The sequence below is a fragment of the Maylandia zebra genome, linkage group LG3, assembly GCF_041146795.1.
Source record: "Maylandia zebra isolate NMK-2024a linkage group LG3, Mzebra_GT3a, whole genome shotgun sequence".
Classification (NCBI taxonomy): domain Eukaryota; kingdom Metazoa; phylum Chordata; class Actinopteri; order Cichliformes; family Cichlidae; genus Maylandia; species Maylandia zebra.
The window spans coordinates 30,630,516-30,652,432 of record NC_135169.1 but is presented as its reverse complement, the minus strand read 5'-3'; the positions used below and the strand labels follow the sequence as shown (position 1 = coordinate 30,652,432).

The window sequence follows — 21,917 nt, the reverse complement described above, 5'->3', positions numbered from 1 at the left end:
AAGCAGCAGACAAAGGCAACAAAATATCCGTCGCTGCTTCTGTCGGACCTCAGTCAAATTTTAATAGAATAGAATTCAAATTTATTGTCATTGCACATGCACAGGTACAGGGCAACGAAATGCAGTTTCGTAATGCATGTAATGCCCAAGTCTGGAGTTATTACAGTATATACAAAAAGTCCATAGACAGCACTCTAAGCAACCAGGAAAAACGTATTACTAACCTGTTACTTTAATATCTAATGCTTGATAGATACTTGTTAGCAATCTGAATCTGAACAATGTTTCTCGTTGTGTTTCTGGGCTGTAAAATGAACTAAAGTACTTCACAGTTAAAGCTTGTCTTTGACTTGTGTCTATCTCATTTTGGGCACTCAGTCAAGCTATTATTGTTTAGTTTCAGTATATATATATATTTTACAGCCGTTCTGATAAAAATCTGCCTGATATGTTTCTGCAGGAGAGTATAAATGTATCACATGATGTGGTGGTCAGACTATGTTAAGTTGTTATTTCTGTGTAAAAGGAAGGAAGCAGAGAGAAGTTTTAAAACCTCTTTGTTTCCTTCACAGCTCTTTGGTATCTGCTGTGCTGCTGCTTCACTCTCTCTCTTTACAGAAAGTTGTAAAAGTTTTCAGACGTGTCACTGCTGGATGTGAGGATGGGAGCCACTTTGCTCTGTGAGCTGGGCCTATTCTGTGAGTACATCACTGACTCCTATTTTTTGATTCATACTGATCCATAAACATGTTTTAGTAAGAAGAACAGAGCATCAGTCATTTGTACCATTGCAAGTCATGTGATCAGAGGACTCTCATGTTTGTTACCAACATGGTTGTTTGTAGACTGGATTAGATTTTAGTGCACTGACTCAGATCAGAGTTGAGCTGGTTTAGTTTATCTAAGAAAGGTTTATTTTCTCCATCAGTGATAATTTGATGCTGATTAAATCGTAATACAAAATGTAACCAATCATAGTAGACAATGATAAAACGCCTAGAGGCAGTGATTAAAGCCAGTGCTAGATTTTAACAGCATTTTATTGCAGAAATATTCTTCCTTAGTCAAGGTATAAAGAGTACTAGACTAATCCTGCTCCTGACTAAATGAAACTTGCTTCCTAAAGGAAGATTAGAGCTCGTCCAGCCATAAATGGAGATTTAAAAAAGAAAACTGCCAGTAGGCAGGTTTAACTTCAGATGAATGTTGTTTGCTATGACACATAAATATGTCAAAAATGGTCAACAAATATCACCTTCTAGACAAATTCTTGTTGACAGAAGTGACCCACTGCAATTTGTCAATGGCATTAATTTTTGAGATTTTTTTCTAATATACAAAGTAAATACTGGGGAGATCATTTCCCTTTTGGAACCCAGTCTTTCACTGGCTGCCCAAAGAGGATGGCCTGTACCATTTCAGGTCATGTGATCAGAGGACACTCATGTCTGTTATCACCATGTTTGTTTGTAGACTGGATTAGATTTTAGTGCACTGACTCAGATCATAGCAGACATTGAAAATCTCCAAGTGTTTTAAGGAGCTTGGTAAGAAAGCGACTGGACTTTAAACACTAGTGGGATTGTTCCTTAAGAAGGTCATTAACTCACTATTGATCATGTGCCTCAAGAAATGAGACACATCATTACCAACAGTTTTTTTATTTATGTTACATTTTAGTGTCTTTAGTTTGATAATGTCTGAAGTTTCTGTCTTTATTGTAGTGCTCTGTACGCTCGTCTGCAGTGGACACGCTCAAGGTGACTGAACAGTTTTCCTTTTTCTATTTCTTCCTTTTTATTTAATAAAGATTATTCTCAACCTGTATGACTCTAATGCAGATCCTATTTGTGTTTCTTTTTTTCTATTTATCACAGTATTTTCATTTTGTGTGAATATATATATAGTGTTATCAATCAATGTCTTGCCTTGAGCATTAAATAAGTGTTTCAGATTGCTAATTGTCTGTTTGTGTTGGATTCTAGATGCTGTGCTCACTATTGAACCGAGCTGGTCCAGTTATTTCACTGGAGAGTTTGTTACCTTCAAGTGTAACATGAATGAAGGAAGAGACACTGACTGGTATTATGCAATCAACAAGGATGGTCGAGAGCATTTCCGCTACAGTGCACAAAAAGACTACAGATTCACAATTAGCTCTGCAGATCAAAGTGGTGAATATCAGTGTTCTGGTAGATGGAAGGAGTCAGATTATACAAAGAACAGTAATACTGTCTTTATAAGTGTATTAGGTAAGTCCTCAGTGATTAATAATGTGATGATTCCAGTTAAAATTCTCATCTGAATTATTAAAAAAAATCTGTTTAATAAATGTTTCATTGAAAGTATTGTATTTCTGATGTATTGAAACATTGAACTTTAGCAAAGATCCTTGCATTTTACCTAACTTTGTTCACAGTACACACTACAACCAAAATACTCAGACAATATGTTTCTTGTCATTACAACATGTGCATGTTTTAATGTATAACAAGAATAACTGTGGATGAAATGTAATTTAAATAATGAAAAAAGAAACATCAAAAGCTCCACATAATTTAAGGTGACGATGTTTCTGTTGTCTAAATGTGAAACCAGGCAGATCCCTCTGAACCCATCGTGTGTTTCCTTCAACAGTGAACTTCATTAGTTTACATTCAGTGTGACTTCTTCAGGCCAAAGAATGGACAAACATTTGAAATGTGCTTATTTAGAGATCTACAACCTGAATTACCTGACTAACCTCAATATTGTAGCTCTCTTACTATGTCAGAAAAAATTAAAATGATCTTAAACTATATTAAAAAAATAAATTTAATTAGGATTAGCATTCAACTTTATTGTCACTACACATCTATAAATACAGGTTAAGGAAATACAGTTTGCATCTGTTTAGAGTGCAAGAGTAGTAAGTGCTTAAAAATAGGAGCAATTATATACAGATAAGGGTAGTATAAATAAATGGTGGGATAGTTATGAACAGATTATATACAGAGAGAGCAAATATACAGATGACCTACAGACATATGTACAGATATACAGATGATCTATATAGTATACAGATGTTCTGTATTGCTATACAGATGGGCAGAAATACAGATGTACTATGAACAAATATAAAGTTTTGCTAAATATATACAGATGTGCTACATATGGTAAACAGATCTACAAAGTGCTATGAATATATTCACAGTGGAAGCGTAGCGCTCTGAACAGACTATAATAGTGAACAGTGTACGCACTATACCAGAGACTATACTGGTTCAGTGTCCTAAACTATAGCAGTAACCAATGTAAGCATATTCTGAATGTTGAGAATGAATGACAGTCATGATCATGGTCATTAGGAGGGATAAGTGGGTGTGGATGGAAAGGTTCAGCAGGGGACTGAGTTCAGTAAGCTGACAGCTGTGGGGAAGAAGCTGTTCATAAACCTGCTGGTTTTAGTCTGTAGGGTCCTGTAGCGTCAGCTGAAGGGGAGGAGCTGGAAGAGTTTATTGGCAGGATGAGAGGAGTCCCTGAGAATGATGCGTGCTCAGCAAAGACATCTCTTCTTGGAAGTTGGAATTTAAATAAAATGAAAGCATATTTTAAAATGTTTTTCAATGGCTTTGTGTTTTCTTTTCGTCTTTTTGATAACAGAATATAGACCCTGGGCCACACTGACAGCAGGAACAACAATCATACCAGTAGGGGGCAGTGTGACACTGACCTGCTCTCTGCAGACCTCTGATGGATGGAAATATGAGTGGTTCAGACGAACCCAAACAACCTCTGAAGTTCAAATCAGAGATCAACAAAACAGAGATATCAGAGTATCTCAAGGAGGAATCTACAGCTGCAGAGGAACAAGAGGAAACCCAGTTTACTACACTGATATAAGTGATCATGTCACCATTGAGAAAACCAGTGAGTTCAGTAATTTAGTTTGAAATATACATTCACTCATGATTATCAAACATACAGTGTGAAGTTTTCTGTGTTGATTTCATGTTTCTATTTGTATCTCAACTGTTAATATGTGTAAACAGTTTCCAATAAAGTTGTTGTAAAACAACAACCCAACTGGCCTCAGATATTCAGAGGTGAGACGATCACTCTGACATGTGAGGTGCAGGAAGGAGGTGAAACCACTGAGTGGGAGTATGAATGGAGAGGACCCAGGACACCCACACAGTGGACACACAATAATGATGTGACATTCAGAGTTTCTGAGTCCAGCAGTGGAGGCTACATGTGTAAGAGTCGACGCAGAGATGACTCATATTCTTCAACAGAGTGGAGTGAAGCCTTCACATTGTCAGCATCAAGTAAGTCATGTTTGTTGTTGTGAAGTAGTCAGACTCGAATGTCAAGGAAGGTGGTAGGGAAGCAGACTATGCAGACATTTTAGGTTTCCAAGGTGAGCAATTTATTTACAGTGAACTTAATTTTAATGTAACTTAACAAAACTTACCCCAAATCAATTCATTTAACAAAACTCAACATGCCATGGCTCTGGTGCCATGGCTCTGGTGCCATGGCTCTGGTGCCATGGCTCTGGAGCCATGGCTCTGGTGCCATGGCTCTGGTGCCATGGCTCTGGTGCCATGGCTCACCTCTCCTCTCTCCTGCATCTGGTAGAGACTGGCTTTAAATAGGGCCATCAATTTCCCTCCAATTGCCCAGCCAGTACCACTCACTCAACTGAGGGATCTAAAACTCTACACAGATTATCTAAAAACACAAAACCTCTACACACTTCTAATATGCACATTTACACAACTAAATGGCAGTATTAACAAAAGGAAAAACATTCAACAAATCCCTTTAAACATTAACACAAACAAAAGGAAGCATCTCTCTGGAAAAAGAAACCCCTCCACTTGGTTTGACCTGATGATGTCATGTGTGACATGATCAGGACTTTAAAATGAGGAAAAGCCAGGCGGGCGTTTCCCCACACCTGACACTCATGATGACTGAAAAGACAAACAAAGTAAGTATGAACAAATGACTTAATCTGTAACATAATAAAGTATAAAGAAACATAACTTAGTATTTGTCTTAATTTGCAGAATGTTTGATTTGCCGGCAACAAAACACTTACACAAACAAACCCGGGATAGTGAGTGAAGTAATGTTACTTGACAAATAGCAAATCATAGCAAATACATAGAAACAGAATAATGTGTACAATGTGCAAAAAAAAGGTAAACACATATGGGACAAATGGAGAGAATTACAACTGCTTCTCCACTTTGTCACAGTTGTGTGATCTCCATTTGACAAATGTCATCATGGTCCGCACAGGATGAATTCAATGGTCTACAAAGCATGTTACATTGTTAGTCAGACAAAGAGCTGCAGCTGATAGTAGCCTCATTGTAGACAGTTTGTCACCACTTTGTGTCATGAACTTTCAGCTGGTATAGAGACGCCAATGCTGACCTGCTGCTCCATCACCTGAGGACAATAATGACAGAAATACAAAAACAGAAAAAAAACTGACAAGGTGGAAAAATTATTATTACAAACAAACACTGAGGTGATGTCTGTGGAAATACAAAGTGGACAGAATGTGTGGGGTGAAGATGTAGCATATTAACCATATTACATTATCCTTTTTATAATAGATAGTAAGATTTATATATTTTTTTTAATTACTGGTTGTCTTTGTGATTAATGGAGTTACAAGAAGTAATGCAATATTTTCCTTGTTCAGTTGCATTACTGTTGAAGATTTTTCTTCTTTCTCTTTTTGTCAGGAAATTGATGCTTTCAAAGACTTCATTTAAGAACAGTGGTAGATAAATCATTGCATTTTGTTGTATTGATGGAACGAACAGTGATGTGTGACTTTTTGATATTAGTGTGTATTTTTGCAACAGGAAGTTTATAGATACAGAGAAATATATTGATGTGTTTCTTCTGGTCATGTAGGAAGAAGACTATCCGCTAATCAAAGCAAACTTGCCATGAACAAATAATCTAAACAAATGAAAATGCTTTATGAGAGTCTGAAATTAAAAATCTCATAAATAAAGTGTTTCTATTTCAAATTTCTCTGTGCAGCTACTAGTTGGACTACTACTAGTCTGGGGATTATAAACTTCAATTGGGAAGAAGTTCTGTGTCTTCTGTTGTGGTACTCTTTTATAAATCCAGAGAAGAATCATAATGAAACAGAAAAAAATAAACACTAAAAGAATAAAATGCATTATCGGCCTCTGTAAGAGCACTCATACCATTTCAGTTTGCTCTTATTCCTTCCTATGTGTTGTTGGAAACTGGAGAGCAAGTTTATTCCCAAAAACATACAGACACATGCAGATTACATCAGACTGGTGTGATCCCAGCCTGTGTGTGGGGTATATATTCATATTTTCTTTCTGTCTTTGTTTAGACTCAACAGCAGATCAACCAAAGGCCCAAATAACTTCTGATATGAGAGACATTCCAGTAGGGGGCAGTGTGACCTTGACCTGCTCTGTGAACTCATCATCATCTGGATGGAAATACTACTGGTACAGAGATGAGAACTCCTCTGAACCTCTGACCACACAAGATGCAGTTTTCCACTCCAATGGACAAATCAGTGTCTCACAGGAAGGACTCTACAGGTGCAGAGGAGGAAGAGGAAACCCAGTTTACTACACAGAGGACAGCCAGTCAGTCAGCATTGATACAAAGGGTGAGTTTATAATATATTATTTAACTTTTTTTAACTTATAACTTAGGTTCAGTTTAAAACGTATGTTTCTTATCCACAGTAGATGTCCCGAGTCCTGAAATCTCTTCATTTCCTATTCTGATAAGCATTGGAACAATTTCTGGAATTACATTTATTTTCATCCTGCTCTTGTTGTATTGCTGTAAAAAGTTCAAAGGTGAGATTTTCATATTTTTCTTCTAATATTACATATTTTATATCTTAAATGATTAAATACACAGATGCAGCATTGAGTCATAAAATGCAAACTGTTCACAAGAATGTATAATCCACAACAACATAAAACAAACATCTAATTTTACATTTTTAATGAAGGTGCTGCTAATGAGCAGACGCTGAGTCAGGATGAAGATCAGCAGCAAGTGTACTCCTCTCTTCTTCATGGTTAGTTTTTCATGCAGTTTCAAATATTCTGATGCTATTTGCAACAAGACTGTACTTGTTACATCTGCTGCAGCTTTTAATATAAATGTTATTTGTAAGAATATTTGTGTTTAATTTAGTATCACAGACATGAGGTGACTGATTTTCTCTGACCTGCAGGTGATCGTTGTGTCTATGAGACAGTCAGAAGATGTGAAAACACTGAAAATGGTAAAGTTTACACTTTCATTAATACAGAGCTTGTGGAAGCTGGATGATGATACAGTAACTGTGTTTAACATGAAAGTCAATCAGATTCTTATTTCAGGTCCAGCAGAAGGTGATTACAACAATGTCACATCTGGGATTCAGCTCAGTCATTAACAAGACAAGTGAGTGCACAAAATGTGAGGTGATGACCATGAGAAAATACCTTGATATAATTATCATCATTAATAATTACACTTGAAATGCTTTCATTTGATCACCTGAACAGGGCAACGTGGTGACCCAGAGGAGAGCTCTGACTACAATAATGTCAATCCAAATTCAGCCACAGCTCTTAACAGCAGCTCTTCAGCTGTTTTGTAATTGTCGATTGAGCCAGCACCGAAAATGTATTTAATGGTAAAGAAAGAAGACTCCACAAGAACCACCTGCAGACCACCCTGTGTGATGCTGCACTTGCCAAAAGACAAACTCTTGCAGTACTCCATCCATGTCAGATAAAGTGACACTGCCAGAGACTTCCCATTTAGGCAAACACCAGACCTCTTATATCCATCAGATCACTTGAAATAACTGTACATACTTCTTTCTCCCATCATTTCTTTTAAATGTCTTATACTGTAAATATTCTAATTTTATTGTGAACATTCATTTTAATCAGCTTTCTTATTATTTAAATATGTTTCATTATAAGTCAAAATTAGTTTTGTTTTTTTTTAACCACTTTTTTAACCCTTTAAGACCTACCATAGAACCAAGTCTGCCAGAGCTTATATTATATTTTACATGCTGTAGTACCATTTTGGGAACATTTCAAGTTGCTATACATCAATACAACTGTTATTGCCCATATTTTAATAATATGTATGCATTAAGTCCATAGTAACTACATTAATTGCAAAAATGTGCAATAAACTACAAAAAAACCTGAAAATTGTTTTTGGTTTTTTACATATATTTCTGCTTGGAGAAATTTAAGAGGTTTATCCCTCAAAACTTAAAATACAAAAAAGTTGCAAAAAAGAGTTTACAACAACAGGTATTTTATTTTGAGTGTCTTCATAGTTTTATTTTTTAAATACACCAATTTTTATATACTGCAGGAAAAACGAAAAACAATCCTATGATGCAAATTTTCAAAGAAAACAGCATGTGCATTAAAATAAACTATTTTCAGCAGTGCAATTTGAGTTCTAAGCATCACAGAAACTATTCAGAAAAGCATAAAGTCAAACATGACTTATAAAAACACAAGTATAGGCTTTGAAGGCCTACAAGTAAAAAACTACATTTTCTGCGAAAATGATGTCACTTCCGGTTTCGGGCAGGTAATAGCGGACACGCCATCGTTCGCGCTGAATGTGGGAAGTGTTACGAACAGCTGATCGGATCGGCAAAGCGTGTTTCTGGAATATTATGTTTTTGTTCCTGCAAGGGCTTTTTATGCAGTTTTTGCAAAGCTATATGTGGAAGGAAACCGTGACCGAGGAAAAGCTGATGGCATGAGATGTAAGTACAACTCTTCCGGTTTCATATGCAAAAAAATTTATTGCGCTAGCTTATGTGGTTCCGGTTCTACAGGGATTTAAAAATAGTTACGCAAAACCAAGCGTGCCAGCTCCGACAGGCTTTAAAGGGTTAAAGAAAGAGAACAATCCATTTACTGTTTCTGTCATATGATGACTGTGTGGCAGACAGAGCAGGACCTTAAATTCAGAACATGGTAATAAACTTTAAAAAAAAATCTTGATTTTATTCTCTGTGACTCACAGAACAAATTTAAATAGATAAGACAGAAGACACACAACCAAAGAGGGTCGAATGCGGCAAGAAACAAGGCGAGACTCAAACAATAAATGCATAAAAGGTAAAGTAGGAAGAGGAAACAGGTGGAAGAACAGCTGGCACTAACTGGGGAAATGATGGGGAAAGTAAAGCTGACCACTAACATATAAGAAAAAGGTTACCAAAAGAAAACAGGGAGTAACGAACACCTACCACAGAGACAAAGACTTAAAAGTGGAGTACGAGGATTTAACATCTATATGTTTATCTATATGCTGTTCTCCAAATAATTAATCATGCTTAATTCTAATTGAAGTATGACCCTAATTAATAGGATGAACAAGAAAAATTGTTTTAATGTCTGGATTTTGCCTGCACTGGCATCATTCACCTCCAACCTCAACATATTAGTCTCTGTGTGTGAGACTGGCTGGAGGAATGTGGTGAAGATAAGAGTGTGGAAGTCTGTGGCCTGTCATCATGTGTGAGTTAGGGCTGCTCAATTAATCGAATTTTAATCACGATTACGATCTGGGCTTTCAACGATCATTAAAAGTGACTGAGCCGATTATTAGCCCCTCCCTCGTGCTTTACTCTCGCGCTGCTCCGTGTGGCAAATCGAGCGCACCTCTCTGCGTTTCGAACACGCGTCACAACAATTAAGAGGACCCGAGGGAAACTCGGAAAGCTAAGCAGAAGTTATTTGGAGAGGAGAGTGATTGCTGTTGGTTGAAAAGAGGGGTAAAAAAAAAACTTCAGTGGTGTGGAAACATTATGGGTTCGCGGAGTCAGACGTGGATCAAGTAGACATAGTGTGTAAACTTTGCTACGGTGTCGTAGCTGCACCACAGAGCAACAGTGCAAAGTTCACTAAACATAGATTTTTCATTTATTTCTTATATTGCAAACATTTGCACTGTTATCAGTATTTGCACTGTTTTATATTATTTTTTTAAAGCCATTATTCAATACATTGTTATTGTTAACCCTTTAAAGCCGGTCAGAGCGGGCATGCTCCGTTTTGCATAACTATTTTTAAATCCCTGTAGAACCAGAACCGTGTAAGCTAGCGCAATCATTTTTTTTTTTGCATATGAAACCAGAGGAGTTGTACTCACATCTCATGCCATCAGCTTGTCCTAGGTCACGGTTTCCTTCCACATAAAGCTTTGCAAAAATTGCATAAAAAGCACTTGCAGGAACAAAAACATAATATTCCAGAAACACGCTTTGCCGATCCGATCAGCTGTTCGTAACACTTCCCACATTGAAACAGACGGCAGCGCAAACTATCGCATGTCCGCCATTGCCAGAAACCGGAAGAGACGTCATCTTCGCGGAAAATGTAGTTTTTTACTTGTAGGCCTTAAAAACCTATACTGGTGTTTTTATAAGTCATGTTTGACTTTTCTGAATAGTTTCTGGGATGCTTAGAACTCATATTGCACTGCTGGATATAGTTTATTTTGATGCACATGCTGTTTTCTTTGCAAATTTGAATCATAGGATTGTTTTTTTGTTTTTCCTGCAGTATATAAAAATTGCTTTATCTCCAAAATAAAACTATGAAGACACTCAAAATAAATTTCCTGTTGTTGTAAACTATTTTTTGCATTTCAAGTTTTGAGGGATAAACCTCTTAAATTTCTCCAAGTAGAAATATATGTAAAAAAAACAAAAACCAAAATGATTTTCAATTTTTTTGTAGTTTATTGCACTTTTTTTGCAATTAATGTAGTTACTATGGACTTAATGCATACATATTATTAAAATATGGGCAATAACAGTTGTATTGACGTATAGCAACTTGAAATGCTCCCAATGGCACTACAACATGTAAAAAAAAAATATAAGCTCTGGTGGACTTGCTTCTATAGTTGGTCTTAAAGGGTTAAATAAATATCGTCAAATAATCGAGATCTCAATTTCAGTGAAAATAATCGTGATTATCATTTTTGCCATAATCGAGCAGCCCTAGTGTGAGTGTTAAGTAGGTTGGTGATAGTTAATCATGCTTATTGCTAATCAGAACCAATATAAAGGGTCTTTCTGGAGGCGTCTGGCTGAATCCATGACACAGAAGAAAGATTAAACTGAAGCAGAACATAAACAAACTATGACCAAGAACTAACCTATAGCCTGATGGTGTAAACACAAAAAAATAATGTGGTATCATAAATGTATGAAGCAAAAATTAGGCCCAATTACTCAGGATACTGAAGAATATGAATCTTGGTCTGTAACTTATTTTTTTCTTTTTTTTTTTTCTTTTTGGCCTGTCCCGTTTGGCTCTTTTGCCATCAGAATTGTTGTCTAAAGGCAAAGAAAGATGCCCAACGGATTTACTTTACCAAACTGACCATCCCAGCCTTGCCGTAATGGTCCATTTGATTTACCTTTTATTGTTTATTTTATTTTCACTTACTGAATACGGGACAGACTTGACTGGAGGAAAGAAGGGGAGAAAGAAAGAGGGGAAGAGAAACAGCTGAGAAGAGGGACGGGGGAGAAGGGCAACAGAACGGGCAGAGAAAAAAAAATGCATATATCAATCACCTGGATCACCTGCTGAGAAAGAAAAAAGAAAGCAAGCAGAAGAGAACAAGAGTAATAGAATAAACAACATCACAATGATATATGGGAATATGACAGTAAATACTAAATGTTAAACATTATTGTGCAGCACATAAGATCAACAGAACACAGTGTGCTTTGAGGTAGGAGCCAAAAAGGGTGTAGTTTGTGGGTGTGATCACCCGTGTGTACACCTGTGAGCATGGACGCGCTTGTTTTTTGTTTTTTAAAAGGTTCCTTCATGTAATAATCTGCTAGAGGGTGTCGGGGGGGCCACAGCCCCGTCCTCCAGGGCGTGAAGCAGGTGTGGAGGAGATCAAAACTCCAGACATCCAGAGGCCCCCAGAACACAAGAGACCAAGGAAGACCAACAGAGGGGCAGCTGTGCCACTGTCCCGGAAAGAGCTGAGGAGAGTCCCAGATGAGGGCTCACTCAGCAGCCGCGGAGCAGAAGCCAGGGGGAGTTGCAGTGACGCGCCCGTGAGCTCCGCCGGCAGCCAGCTGCGCCTGAGTGACCGAGCCCCAGGCCGAGAGGCCCGAGCGAGCCCCAGGCTCCAGGCCCCGACAAGCGGCCGCCAAGGAGTGAGCCGGTGTGTACCTATGACCAACAACTAAACTATAGCCTGATGGTGTAAAGACAAAAACATTATATGGTATCATAAATGTATGAAGCAAAGATTAGGCCCAATTACTCAGGATACTGAAGAATATGAATCTTGGTCTGTAACTTAAAGCTGGGTCTAAAGACGCAGCACCATGATAGTCCCTGATCTCCTGCTATGTCACGTTTTCTGTGCAGCCTTAGTCAGCCTAAGAAGTGTGATTTCACCAGAACTGCTGTAATAAGTGAAGAGAAACACAAGGAAACTATGTTAAACTTAAGAAAGGCAAGTCTACACAGCAGGACACACAGTGTGGGAGCCAGGTTACTATAGTTCAATTTATATTTGCTGTTAAACTTATTTTGGGTAATTAGTAATTTAATAAGTAAATTCATGTTTATAGTGAAACTAAAATTATTTTATTGTGTTTTGGCTTGGTAAAGTAAAACTTTGAATATGTTCACTTTAAAGGCTAGGTTTATACTTTAAATCTATGCATCATGGATTTATGCAACTAAGTGCACACGGTGCTGAGGGGGTGGGGACATAGCAGAGGCAAGACGCTGCAGAGCCACACGGTTTTTCTACCGTAGTTTGTTTGTTGTTGAGGGTAACTTAAACCTCATTACGCCTGTAAGACAATTTACATGCTCTGAATTATATTTCTGTTTGTATATTTTCATATCGGAGTCCCGTGGAAGGTTTTTCCTCTTCAAATGAACATACACGAGTGAAGGACGGGGAAACACACAGTACCCCACAGAAACAATTTGCTTGGAAGTTCTATTTTTATAAACGAAAAGAAAAATTGCTGACAGGACTACTAAAAAGAGGAACGATGCTGCCCAGTCTATGAGTTCTGTTCAGGATGAGGAATAATGAAACTATATCCACAGACAAAACATGTTTAAGTGGACAGATTACAAACTGTACAGAGCTTCATCTGTAGACAAAATCAAAAAAGGACAAGTTTTTATTGCTGTCAGGTTTAAAAAGTCCAAAAGGAATCAATACTAAGAAAACTGACTTATGAACACACAAGTGTTGTAATGATCCAGGGAACACTAGAATACACACAGCTAAGTATCTGGGTAACAAGAGCAAATACACAACAGAGGCAGAAAACTGAAAAAGCGACGGAAGACTGAGACAATAACTACAAGAGGATATGAGGCGAGTAGAAACAGGTGGGGAACACAGTGGGAACAAGTAGAATTATTACAAGTTTACAAATATTATTATTACAAGTAGATGAGATGGCGGTACGGCAACAGCACGCAGCAACCACTCTGGACCAAACAGTGCTGTTTTTGTGTTTTTTCTATCGCCTTTTTATCGTGACCTCTGAGCCACATGGACACCACAACGAGAATAATCGGTGTTCGGGTTTACCAATGGCATAGGTAACACTAATGTGCGTGTTTCGAATACTCCCAGATCAAAAAAGGCATGTCACCCAAATTTGACACCAAAGAGCTCAATGATTTGGACCAGTAGGTTCGGCTACGTACAGGAGAGGCGAACTGAATGAGACTCAGACAACCGCGAGTTTTGAAAAGTTACCGGAGTTGTATTTTTCTTTTCATTTAGAAACAACAGAACATTATGATAAACATTCAAAACATTTACAAATGAAATTATTCCCTTTCGGTACCAGTACTCTCTTAATGATACCTTTTGGCAAAATCACAGTAATCACTCGATGAGAAAGAAATCTTACCTGGGTGCACCCTTTCTAGAAGTACAGTTCACATCCAACAATGAACCACAATTTCAATCATCAGCATATAAATGTTAACACTTACTTGCATTTTCACAGATTTCGTTACAATTAGCAACAGTTAATCAGCTGGAGGGTTATTTCCAACCGCTCACACTCACTTTTGTTCACATTTATGGAATGTACAGAGTCCGTGAACCCAAGTCCTTATAACAACCCACCCGCGAGTCCAGAGGGATGTATGTGAAGAAGGGGGACTACTAGTACAAAATGGCGTGGTGTGTTTCTGTTTTGTTACATCTGGCCTACCACACTCTGATGTGCAGGACAGAACAAAGTCAATTGGTCCTTCAACGGGGTTGGCTCGCTATCAATTTCAGGATCCGTTGGAATGCACCAGGAAGATACAAACCAAAGAAACAAAAAACAAAACCAAACAACAAAAAAAACCTGACCTGTCAAGGACAGTGTCATGGGACATATTAAGTTCCTCATAAAATCACAATTCACACATTCGCTTCAACTACTGGGTTTCAGTAAATTGAACAGTTTCCTACAGAACATTCCTAAACAATTATCATTAAACACTGGAACATTTTACTTGCAAGGCATTCATGAAACACAGATAAATAATGAACAAGTAAAATACTTCGCTCACCGATCTCAGAATTAGAAAGACGGAGCAGCGCGAGATGGCGCACGACCGATGAAATGGCGTCGTCTCTAACTCCCGACCTTTCTCGACTAAGCAATGTAAAAAGAACCAGCTAATTACTCGTCTTAGCAATATACAAACAATAAAATAGTTTTAGTAAACGGTGAGTGCTAACTCTCCGCCTATATTACTCTTTTTCATACCTTGTCTCAATAATTCGCCGTGTCTCGTTTCCTTACTAGCTTGCTCATGGAAGGTTCGCGAGCGAAAAAGAGAGAAGAGAAAAATCTGTGTCCTCCTAGGCAGGGGCGGCAGGCGGAGCCTGTACCATGTTTCAGCAGCTCATTGGCCTAGAGTAACACGTGTCTAAACCAGAACAGTTAACTCCTTAACTGCTGCACCTATAGTTTATTCATTATAAATGAAGTGTGCTGCTTAGATTAATGATTCTTTTCTCATTCTGGCATATTTTATCTAAGCCATACTCAACTGTGGGTTACACCCTCCCCACGTGATGGTATGCACGTCCCTGTGCATCTAAATGGCTAGACTGCATAAAGCTTGAAATGGCTTCGTTTAGGCTATTAAATACTGCATTAACAACAGTAAAATACCTTAGGTAAGGGGTTACCTAAGGTAGAATACTGCAACCTTTCTGGTGCTTGACATGACCTTTGAGATCGACGAAGAACGTCATGTTCTTCCTGAGAGCTGTTCTGTGAACCAAGCGAACTAGGCTGCTCAGTTATGACTCCTTCTTGGTCATTAGGACGCTCTAGCATCATCTCATCCACATTGGGCAGGACTTGCTTGCTAAGTTGCTGGGTTCTCTCCACAGGATCTTCAACTTGAATGTTGGTCTCCAGCAAGCTAGGCTCAGGTAAGTCCACATGTTCGGGTAAGTTTTCAGTTGCAGTTTCAGGTAAGTTCACAACTTCCGTTTCCTCAATTTCCTCTGATTGTCTGTCACGTCCGATGGGATTGTCACATTCGGTGGGATTGTCACATTCGGTGGGATTGTCACGTTTGGCTTCATCATAAGCTGGAAACTGTCTTTGCACACTTTCAGTGCGGGGCACAACGAGAGTTGGCTTGACAGAGCTGGTAATGGAGATTGGTATCCAGGTAGGTACTGGTAAATACTCGGAGTCGAGGTCGTCGTCGTCTTCCTGAACAACAGTTTGCCTTCTGTTCCGCCGAGCTTGGGGCTTTTTGGGACTGTTTTCAGTTGACTCCGTGACCGGTATGAAGCTACAAGGAAGGAGCAGGTCTCTGTGCAATGTTCGGACTGGTCTTTCTTTCGCTTCCGGTTCAACCGTATAGACTGGTAGTTCGCCTGCTCTTTTCAGAACTACGTACACATCATCTTCCCATCTGTCTGCCAACTTATGCTTTCCCCTCAGTTTAACATTACGCACGAGAACCCTGTCACCCACGTTCAGAGTTGAGTCAACCACTTGCTTGTCAAAGCGGGTTTTATTGCGCTCAGCATTCTTTTGTGCGTTTGAGGTTGCGATCTTAAAACTCTCCTCCAACCTATGTTTTAGATCACTGATGTACTGGGAGTGCGACTTCTTCTGGGCATTCACAGGCAACCCAAATACTAGATCAATGGGAAGCCTTGGTTGTCTCCCAAACATCAGCACATAAGCGAATAGCCCGTCACATCATTCTTGGTACAATTATATGCATTTACTAGAGGTTTTACATACTCTTTCCAATGCAACTTCTCATTGTCATTCAAGGTGCCAAGCATTTGGAGAAGTGTTCTGTTGAACCTCTCAACTGGATTGGCTCTGGGGTGGTACGGCGTTGTGTGTATCTTTTTCATGCCAATAATTGCGCAGAGTTCTTTTATTGTCTTCGATTCGAAATCGGGGCCTTGATCACTTAAAAGTCTCTCTGGGACACCATAATGAACAATGAAGTTCTCCCAGAGGGCCTTTGCAACAGTGCGCGCTCGTTGGTTTGGTGTAGGGACAGCTACTGCGAACTTAGTGAAGTGATCAGTCATAACTAATACATCCTTAGTGTTAGACTGATCTGGCTCAATAGATAGATAATCTATACGGACCAGTTCAAGGGGCCTGCTTGTCTTGATGTTCATGAGGGGAGCTGCCCTCTCTGGCCTACACTTCCGGCGAACACACCGTTCACACGTGTTGATCATTTTTTCAACTGACGTCTTCATTTTTGGCCAGTAAAACCGAGTTCTGACCAGGTCAATAGTGCGGTCAGTTCCTAGGTGGCCCATGTTACTGTGGAGGTGTTGGAAGACTACTGGCCTCAACTCCTCGGGTAACACGAGTTGAAAGGAGATGTCTGGACTGGTTTGCCTCTTTCGGTAAAGAACTCCATTCTGCAGTTCAAGACGACTGAGCTCATGCAGTAACAAGGGAAGCTCAGGTAGTTCTGCTCTAAGACTGGGAGGTGGGGTCTGACCAGTTTCTAACAGAGTGACTATAGCATCGAGAGCTGGGTCTAGCCTCTGTTTCTGTCTGAGCTCATCCTCTGCCATAGGCGGGGGAAGAGGAGAACCATTCAACAGCTCTTCTGCAAAGCTATCAGGGACAGCTGTAGCATGTAAGGCTAAGGACTCAACTAAAGCCAAACCTGGGCAAGTGAATGACTCTGAATCCAGGCCTGCTGAATTAACTGAATGCCTTTCGCAGATGGCCTGTACAACCTCCCTAGAAACCATTTCTTTGTCATCGCCACTGAGGTGAGTGAGGGCGAATTGCCGGATCCTTTCACTTTCCTTCTGTGAGACAGGATCATCACCTGGGCTACCATGGGGACGACGAGACAGTGCATCCGCGTCTACGTTTTGTTTACCAGCCCTGTACTGGAGTTGGAATGAAAAAGTAGACAAGGCTGAGAGCCAACGGTAACTCGTTGCATCCAGCTTCGCTGATGTTAGGATGTACGTTAACGGATTACTGTCCGTCACTACTGTGAATTCCGTACCATACAGGTAGTCGGAGAACTTTTCGATGACAGCCCACTTAAGAGCCAAGAACTCCAGCTTGTGGGCTGGATATCTCATCTCACTTCTTGAAAGTCCTCTGCTAGCAAAGGCTATGGCCCTCAACTGTCCATCCTGGAGTTGGTACAGAACGGCACCAAGGCCAATGGTACTAGCATCCGTGTGGAGGATATATGGGAGTCTGGGGTCGGCAAAACCCAACACTGGGGCTGAGGTTAGCCTACCAATGACTTGTTCAAAAGCCTCTTGACACTTTTGAGTCCACCTGTCACCAAATAGCTCTTTCGGGCTATGGTACATGGAGCTTTGTTGCTTCATGGGTCTTTTCTTTCCTTTTCTCAATGGTGGGTAACCAGCGGTTAACTCATTCAACGGCCTTACAATATTAGAAAAACCCTGGATGAATCACCGGTAGTACCCAGCAAAGCCCAAAAATGACCTTAACTCTTTAAGGTTGGTGGGAACGGGCCAACTCGTGAGGGCTTTGATCTTCTCTGCATCAGTCTCGACTCCACGCTCTGACACCACGTGGCCGAGATACTTAACAGAGGTTTGGAAAAATTTACACTTCTCGGGTGCTAATTTTAACCCAAACTCTTTCAACCGCAACAGGACCTTCTTCAGGCATTGCTCGTGTTCTTCAAGAGATGATGAAAAGATGATGAGATCATCAATAAAGACAAGGACTTCCTTAAGATTCATCGGACCAATACACCGCTCCATGAGCCTTTGAAAAGTGGAGGGTGCATTGGTGATCCCTTGGGGCATCCTATTGAATTCCCAAAATCCTAAGGGACACACGAAGGCTGTTTTCTGTTTGTCTGACTCTGACATTTCAATCTGATAATATCCCGACTTGAGATCCAGGACCGAGAACCATTTTGACCCTGCTAGAGCGGAAAAAGCTTCTTCCAGATTCGGGAGTGCATATGCGGCTTTGATGGTTTGGAGGTTTAACCTCCGGTAGTCAATGCACAAGCGAACTGAACCATCTTTCTTTTTGACTACTACGATTGGGGAAGCGAATGGTGATTCAGATTCCCGTATCACTCCCGCGTTGAGCAGTTCCTGCAGGTGCTTCCTCATGGCCTCCACATCGTGTGGATGTATTGGTCGGGGTCTGGACTTGAATGGGGTTTCATCACTAAGCTTGATGTGATGTTGCACCTTCTCTGTGTGTCCAAAATCCAATGCATGCTGCGAAAATACTTCAGGCATTGAATTTAGCAACTTTGTGACACGATTTCTCCATTCATCAGGTAAGTCATTTCCAAAGTCGAAACTGATTTCTTCAGGTTGAGAAGAATTTCCTGAGTGGTCTGAAGAGTTTGACATCTTCTCTGTCTGTTCTTTACATATGACTTTGGTCACGGCATTAATGTCGGCTAGCACACGGCCTGACGGGACAACAATGTCGTGGTCGGTTTCATTTTTCACTACAACCGGCAGTTTACAAGGCTGCTTGGCTGGCAGGTTGACAAGACCAGTTAACACAAGCAAACCACTGGGCAAGGGAAAATCTGATGACGATTCGACAACTGCACATTTCTCATTAATGGAGTTGGGAATATACACCGAAGCTTCTAAAACTGCCGTCTGCCCTGCCGCCACCACGGCTTGCTTTTTACCCGTTAACTTTGCACACCCAAGGCTGCAATTGCTAGCGGATTTTCAACGTACTCCAAGGATTTTGAGGAGCGCTCTGAAACCATGGGGGACGGGCTGAAAGTTCGCACTGGACTCATGGAAGTCCGCATAAAGGGCATCTAAGGTATTTGTACCTATCAAGATCTGTTCTCGCGCCTCGGCTCGCAGAGGGGGGATAACTAATGCTAGGGTATTAACACTAATATCCGAACCCACAAAGTTCTTGGGAAAGGTGATTGAGAGTTCTACATAACCTAGATAAGGGACGGATTGGCCGTTTGCACACTCTACGTCCAGGAGATCGCCCAACGGGTTTATAGGCAAGTCTGAGAGATGCTTCTCATAAAAACTCTGAGGCACAGTTGTCACTTGTGACCCTGTATCAAGAAGACAGTTCATTTCTCTGCCAGCGATGTTGACAGTAGCAGAAGTTTTGGTTCCGACCAAACCCTTTGGAAGGTGTATAGACGGCGCTTTTGACTGAACTTCCTTTGAAAAAGCACATTGTGGCTTGGGACGAGAATTGTCTCCGGCAGCCCCCACTTGTCCCACACTGGAGGCTGGGATTAGTTTAAAGGCGGCTCATCACTGGCCCTAGTTGATGCTTCCCAACTAGATTGCCTTTCTCTCAGCTGTTTTCTCTTCGTGGCCACTAAGGATGGATTTAGTTCGTTTTCACATGATGAGGCAATATGACCGTCCTCACCACAGTGAAAGCAGTACCAAGGACGCGGCTTTGCATTGGCTTTTGCAAAGTTCTGTGTGGTCGAAGCCTTCCTTTTCGTGGGGTAAACTTCAACTTTGGCATTAACTGTGTGGCACTTTGACTTTGAGTGCTTGGGCTGATTTTGCTTTTGGCTTTCTATTTTCCAACTGTTAAGTTGTGCACTCAAATCAGCAATTTGTTTCTTTAACACATCGAGGTCGGACTCACAGCTACTTGCTGTTTGTACATTTGACATGGCCCGGTGCTTTGGATTGCTAGGGCCAGGTTTGCTCTGACCAAGATGTTGTCTCATACGACGGACTTTTGAGGCTTGCTTGTCCTCTTCCGTGCGTAGAAGCAAGAGTAGCTCAGAGAACGAAGGTGGGCTCTCTTTTCTTTGTCCTAGCTGGAGGTCACTGATGAGACTGTCCTCCCAACAGCCACGAATAAATTGCTTTAACAATTGCTTGTCAAAATTTGACATATTGACACCTCCTCGTCGCATTGCTTTGGTCAAACAGACATGTAACCTTTGCAAATAGGCTGATGGTCTTTCTCCTTCATTCTGTAGTGTGTTCATGAATCGCGCATAGAGCTCATCGCCATGTTCGACGGCTCCAAACGCAGAATCGAGTACTCTCAGGTACTCAGAGGGTCTAGCATTTGGACCTAAATGCTTAGTGACGTCTGTGGCAGGCGACAGGAGACTGTCAAGTATCCTCTGTGTGCAGTTCAAGTCAGAAACGACTGGATCACTCATGAGGACTTCAACACTTGTGCGCCAGGCGTCGCAATCAGCTTCACTGTTAGGGCGGGGAATGCGCCCAGAGAAAGCTCTAATCCTACTCGGCATGGGCGAGTGTGAAGAAACTTCACTACTGCGCACCACATGTTCAACTACCACCCGCCAGACATTGGGCGGGTTAAGCTCAAGTGTGGGATGGAACTGGGTCGGTGAGTCAAGATCGATCAGGTTTTGATTTAAGATTGGAATCGAATCCGTAGACTGTGAGAAATCGGCAGCAGGTTGACTGGGGGAATGATCACCCTGTGCATGCCTCTGTCAACAGGGGGAGAAACTGTAGGCTGAGAGGATAGAGGGGGCGCGTTTAAGTTAGCTAGCCCCTCTTTGAGCATGTTTTCTAGCGAGTGGCCACTAAGATTGGCCATTTCAGACAGTTGTCTCATGTATGCTCTGGTGACATTCCTTGCATTTGCTGCATACACCACAGTTAAACTCCTAATCTCAAACGTGACTTCAGGCTGAGCAAACCTTTGGATAGTCTGCGGCAAAAGGGGATTCAAAGTATCCATTGTGCTGGCATGATTGAATTCAGCTATCATCTGCCTGTGAAATTCAGAATGCGGATCATCTATACGGATGTGGCGGTTAACTGAACCGTGTTTCCCCAGGTAAATAGCTACTTCGTCATCGAGGTCGCTGTTAGTAAGCCCTTTTATGATTACTGCGTTAGGGATTTTAATTGCCTCTTTAAGTACTACGTCCATTTTGTCAAACTAGGTTTTGATTGTTTCTTATCGTTGTAATACTTAATAAGATGAGTCTCATGCAGTTTCACAATAACTCCTGGCTGCTGGCTCGCCAACTGTGCGCCAACTCGCCACTGTTGTGCTCATTACAGCAGTGTACATCCCACCCAGCGCTAATACTAAGGAGGCGCTCTGCGAGCTGATCAGTGAGCTCCCGAACTCACACTCCGATGGACTGTTTATTATCGCCGGAGATTTCAATCACGCAAAATCTCAAGTCAGTCCTCCCAAAATTCCATCAACACGTTGACTTTGCCACGGGGGCAAAACATGCTGGATTTTGTTTACACAAACATTCCCAGTGTGCAGAGAGCGAAGCCCCGCCGCCACCTCAGACACTCAGACCACTGGTCTATTATGCTAATTCCGGCATACAGACCACTCATCA

At 40.8% G+C, this 21,917-nt stretch overlaps 1 protein-coding gene and 1 long non-coding RNA gene across 2 annotated transcripts; both read left to right on the top strand.

The window, feature by feature from the left end:
* Positions 1-578: 578 nt before the first annotated feature.
* Positions 579-2,246, top strand: LOC112436475 (uncharacterized). The gene is made up of 3 exons (XR_003025095.2): positions 579-698; positions 1,725-1,760; positions 1,986-2,246. It is a non-coding gene; the product is annotated as an uncharacterized LOC112436475 (long non-coding RNA).
* A 1,259-nt stretch (positions 2,247-3,505) lies between these two features.
* LOC143416719 (uncharacterized) lies at positions 3,506-8,224 on the top strand. Its single transcript, XM_076882202.1, has 9 exons — positions 3,506-3,560; positions 3,643-3,909; positions 4,032-4,310; positions 6,386-6,673; positions 6,753-6,869; positions 7,028-7,096; positions 7,256-7,306; positions 7,404-7,467; positions 7,572-8,224. The coding sequence occupies exons 1-8, from the start codon at positions 3,506-3,508 to the stop codon at positions 7,457-7,459; spliced, it is 1,182 nt and encodes a 393-aa protein (XP_076738317.1). The 3' UTR covers positions 7,460-7,467; positions 7,572-8,224.
* The last annotated feature ends 13,693 nt before the right edge of the window (positions 8,225-21,917 follow it).

Excerpts from the sequence above, each read along its gene's own strand:
- LOC143416719 (XM_076882202.1), top strand. The coding sequence starts at position 3,506 with ATGAGAGGAGTCCCTGAGAATGATGCGTGCTCAGCAAAGACATCTCTT. Across the intron at positions 3,561-3,642 it reads AAAGACATCTCTTCTTGGAA|AATATAGACCCTGGGCCACA; the intron begins GTTGGAATTTAA and ends TTTTGATAACAG. Across the intron at positions 4,311-6,385 it reads CTTCACATTGTCAGCATCAA|ACTCAACAGCAGATCAACCA; the intron begins GTAAGTCATGTT and ends GTCTTTGTTTAG.